This window comes from Ursus maritimus, unplaced genomic scaffold (assembly GCF_017311325.1).
Source record: "Ursus maritimus isolate PB19 unplaced genomic scaffold, ASM1731132v1 scaffold_6, whole genome shotgun sequence".
In the NCBI taxonomy this organism is placed as follows: Eukaryota; Metazoa; Chordata; class Mammalia; order Carnivora; family Ursidae; genus Ursus; species Ursus maritimus.
Window position 1 is genome coordinate 20,085,393 of NW_024426774.1, and position 2,572 is coordinate 20,087,964.

The following is a 2,572-nucleotide window of genomic DNA, read 5'->3' on the forward strand; positions in this document are numbered from 1 at the left end:
AGCGGAGCAGGACTGGGGTGGGGTGGGGGGCGGCACGAGGAGGGCGAGGAGAAAGGGGGTCCAGATGCACTCGGCGGGGTAGAGGAGGCTGCCTCCCGACTCCGACCCGGAGATGCCGCCGCGCATCTTCCTTTTCATTCCACGCGCCCGCCCGGGGTCCCCCGTCCTGGGCTGTCACCTGGACACCCGGGGAGGGGGGCCGGCGCGCCCGGCGGGGCGGAAAGGCGGGACTTGGCGGCGGCGGCTGCGGGCCCGGGCCGGGGGGTGGGGCGAGGGCCGGGGGGCGGGGGCCGGCGCCCCGCGGGGAGGCTGGCCACGTGACGCCCGCAGCCCCGGCCGGGCAGCCAGGCGGGGAGCGCCGCGGCGGCCCCAGGAGGTGGCGGCCGGTGCGGGAGCCCGGGCCACGCGGGACTGGCCGTCGGGGGCCCCGGGACGGCGGCCCCGGGAGGCGCCCATGCCATGGAGAAGCTGGCGGCCGGGCTGGCCGGCCTGCGCTGGAGCATGGGCGCCTTCCCGCTCGACCTCATCGTCAGCCGCTGCCGCCTGCCCACGCTCGCCTGCCTCGGGCCAGGTACTGGGGTGCGGGGAAGGGCGGCTGGGGGTCGGCGGGGAAATCGGGGACTCTCCGGGCAGGTGCGGGGGCGGCGGCGTGAGGATGTGGCCCCTGCCCTCCCGCTCCCGGCGCGGGTCCCGCGCGGCTCCCGGTACGCCTTCCCTGGGGACCCGCGGCCCGAGAGCCGAGGGTCCGCCGCCTCCTGAGCCCTGCGCACGGGCCCGGGGACAGAAATCCGGGACAGGCACTGAGGCCGGGCCGGGACAGTTTTTTGGGCCAGCTAGAACCCAGAGCGTGGCAGAGGCCCCGCGCCCGCCCCGTCGTGCATCCCTTTCCCGGCCGCGCTCAGACCCCCGCCCGGGCCGCGCCCCCTCAGTCCCTTTGTCTCCCGCCTCTCACCTCGGTCCTCCCGCATCCCTTGGGCCTCGGACTCTGTCTTCCCACCGCCGCCGCCCCCCAGCCCTGCTTGGCTCCTCTTGGGACCCTTCTTGCACCTTCCTTCCTCGTCCTCGGGAGCAGTCTGCGGCCCCAGGCGGGCAGGCCACCTCGGGGAGAGACCCGAATGATTGGCCCTCCCGCCGGGCGTGCCCCCAAGCCCCCGGCCCTCCCCCACATCTTGTCCCACTTCCCAGGGGCCCGGGTGTTCTGCCGATGGGACTGTGCATGGGGACCCTTAAGGGGACGCCTGGAGGCTGCACGGAGTGAGGGGACCGTTTGGAGGAAGGGGAGCTGCTCGGCTGGAGGAGGGGCGGGAGCGGGGGCTGGCAGCCAGGCCGGGGGTTTTGTGTGTGAGAAGAATAGGGGTTTGGCCCGCGTTGGCACACTCGCTTCCCTGAATGCTAATGGGGCCCGCGGCCACAGGCTCCTCTCCTCTCCATGGGGCCCGCAGCCCCTCCTCCGGCCCGCGGCGGCGAGGAGTGGGCACCGTGAGGCAGGCAGCGTGTTTCTCGAGCGCGCTCCGTGGAGCCGTCCGTGCCCGGGCCCGTCGGAGAGAGGTGCTCAGCAGCCCGACGTCTTGTGCTCTGGGCCGCCAGCGTGTGATCCCGGGCCGTCCTGTCAGCATCAAGGCTGTATGTGTCTGCCTGTGAATGGGCTAAGCTGGCCCTAGGTTCTGCCTGGCTGCTTCCCACGCATCCTCTTTGGCATCTCTCCTTCCTGGGGGTCCTTTCTGAGCTCCCCAGTCTGGGTGGGCCTCTCTTGGACTCCCGTGACACTGCTGCCTTGAGTCCTGCGTGCCCAGTGTAATAGCTTATTGTCTTACCGCTGGGCTGCAGCCCCCTTCAAGGGAGACATCCTGCTTAAGAAAGATTATGGACTTACCCAACGGATGAGAGAAGGGACGACTGGTCACAGCTGTCTGTGACAGTGGGGGCTTTGGCTGTGGTCACCATGAGTGTGACTATGTGAACAAAAGTGTGTCTTGAGGTCTTCAAGGTCCTTGTAAGCCTATGCATTTGGGAGAGGCCCCTTAGTGGGGCTGTGGGATGAGTTGCATCAGTGGGGTGACAAGCTCCTGTCCCTGGGCCAGGTGGCTGTGTTGGCTCAACTGTTGGTGTGTGCCCCGTGTGGCTGTGGAAGGATGGGCTGGGGCTTAGGAGAGCTTTCCCGGCCCCGGGAGGGGGGGGGGTGTTGAGGAGGAAGGTTCAGACACCCTCCAACAGAGTGGGAGCCAGGCCCTCCCTCAAGCAGCTGAATGCACCCTCTGCACACTCTTCGTGGAGCCCTCCGTCATCAGGAGAAACCCTTTCCATTTGGTTGGGCGGCAGCGATTTAGTAAGTTGTGTCTGAGAGGGCTGGGAAGGAGGCGCCCCCACCCCCTCCCTGCCCACCAGCTGCAGCCGGGAGACCGGGAGACTGCTCCACCACGGGCCTCCTGGAAGCTGGGCCAGCCCCTCCTGCTCCCCTGGAAACCGTTGCTGGGATTGGAGCTTTCTGGGCCCAGGCCCCTCCCAGTACCTCTGCCCCAGGGCAGCTTCCCCCAGAACTAGCCCCCCCCATCCAACCCCCCCCCCCCCCGGG

At 69.7% G+C, this 2,572-nt stretch overlaps 1 protein-coding gene across 1 annotated transcript in view; it reads left to right on the forward strand.

The window, feature by feature from the left end:
- The first annotated feature begins 459 nt into the window (after window positions 1-459).
- The window catches only part of GAREM2 (GRB2 associated regulator of MAPK1 subtype 2), a 14,352-nt gene continuing 12,239 nt past the window's right edge, over window positions 460-2,572 (forward strand). The window contains 1 exon segment of the mRNA XM_040622982.1: window positions 460-571. Coding sequence (XP_040478916.1) covers window positions 460-571 — 112 coding nt within the window.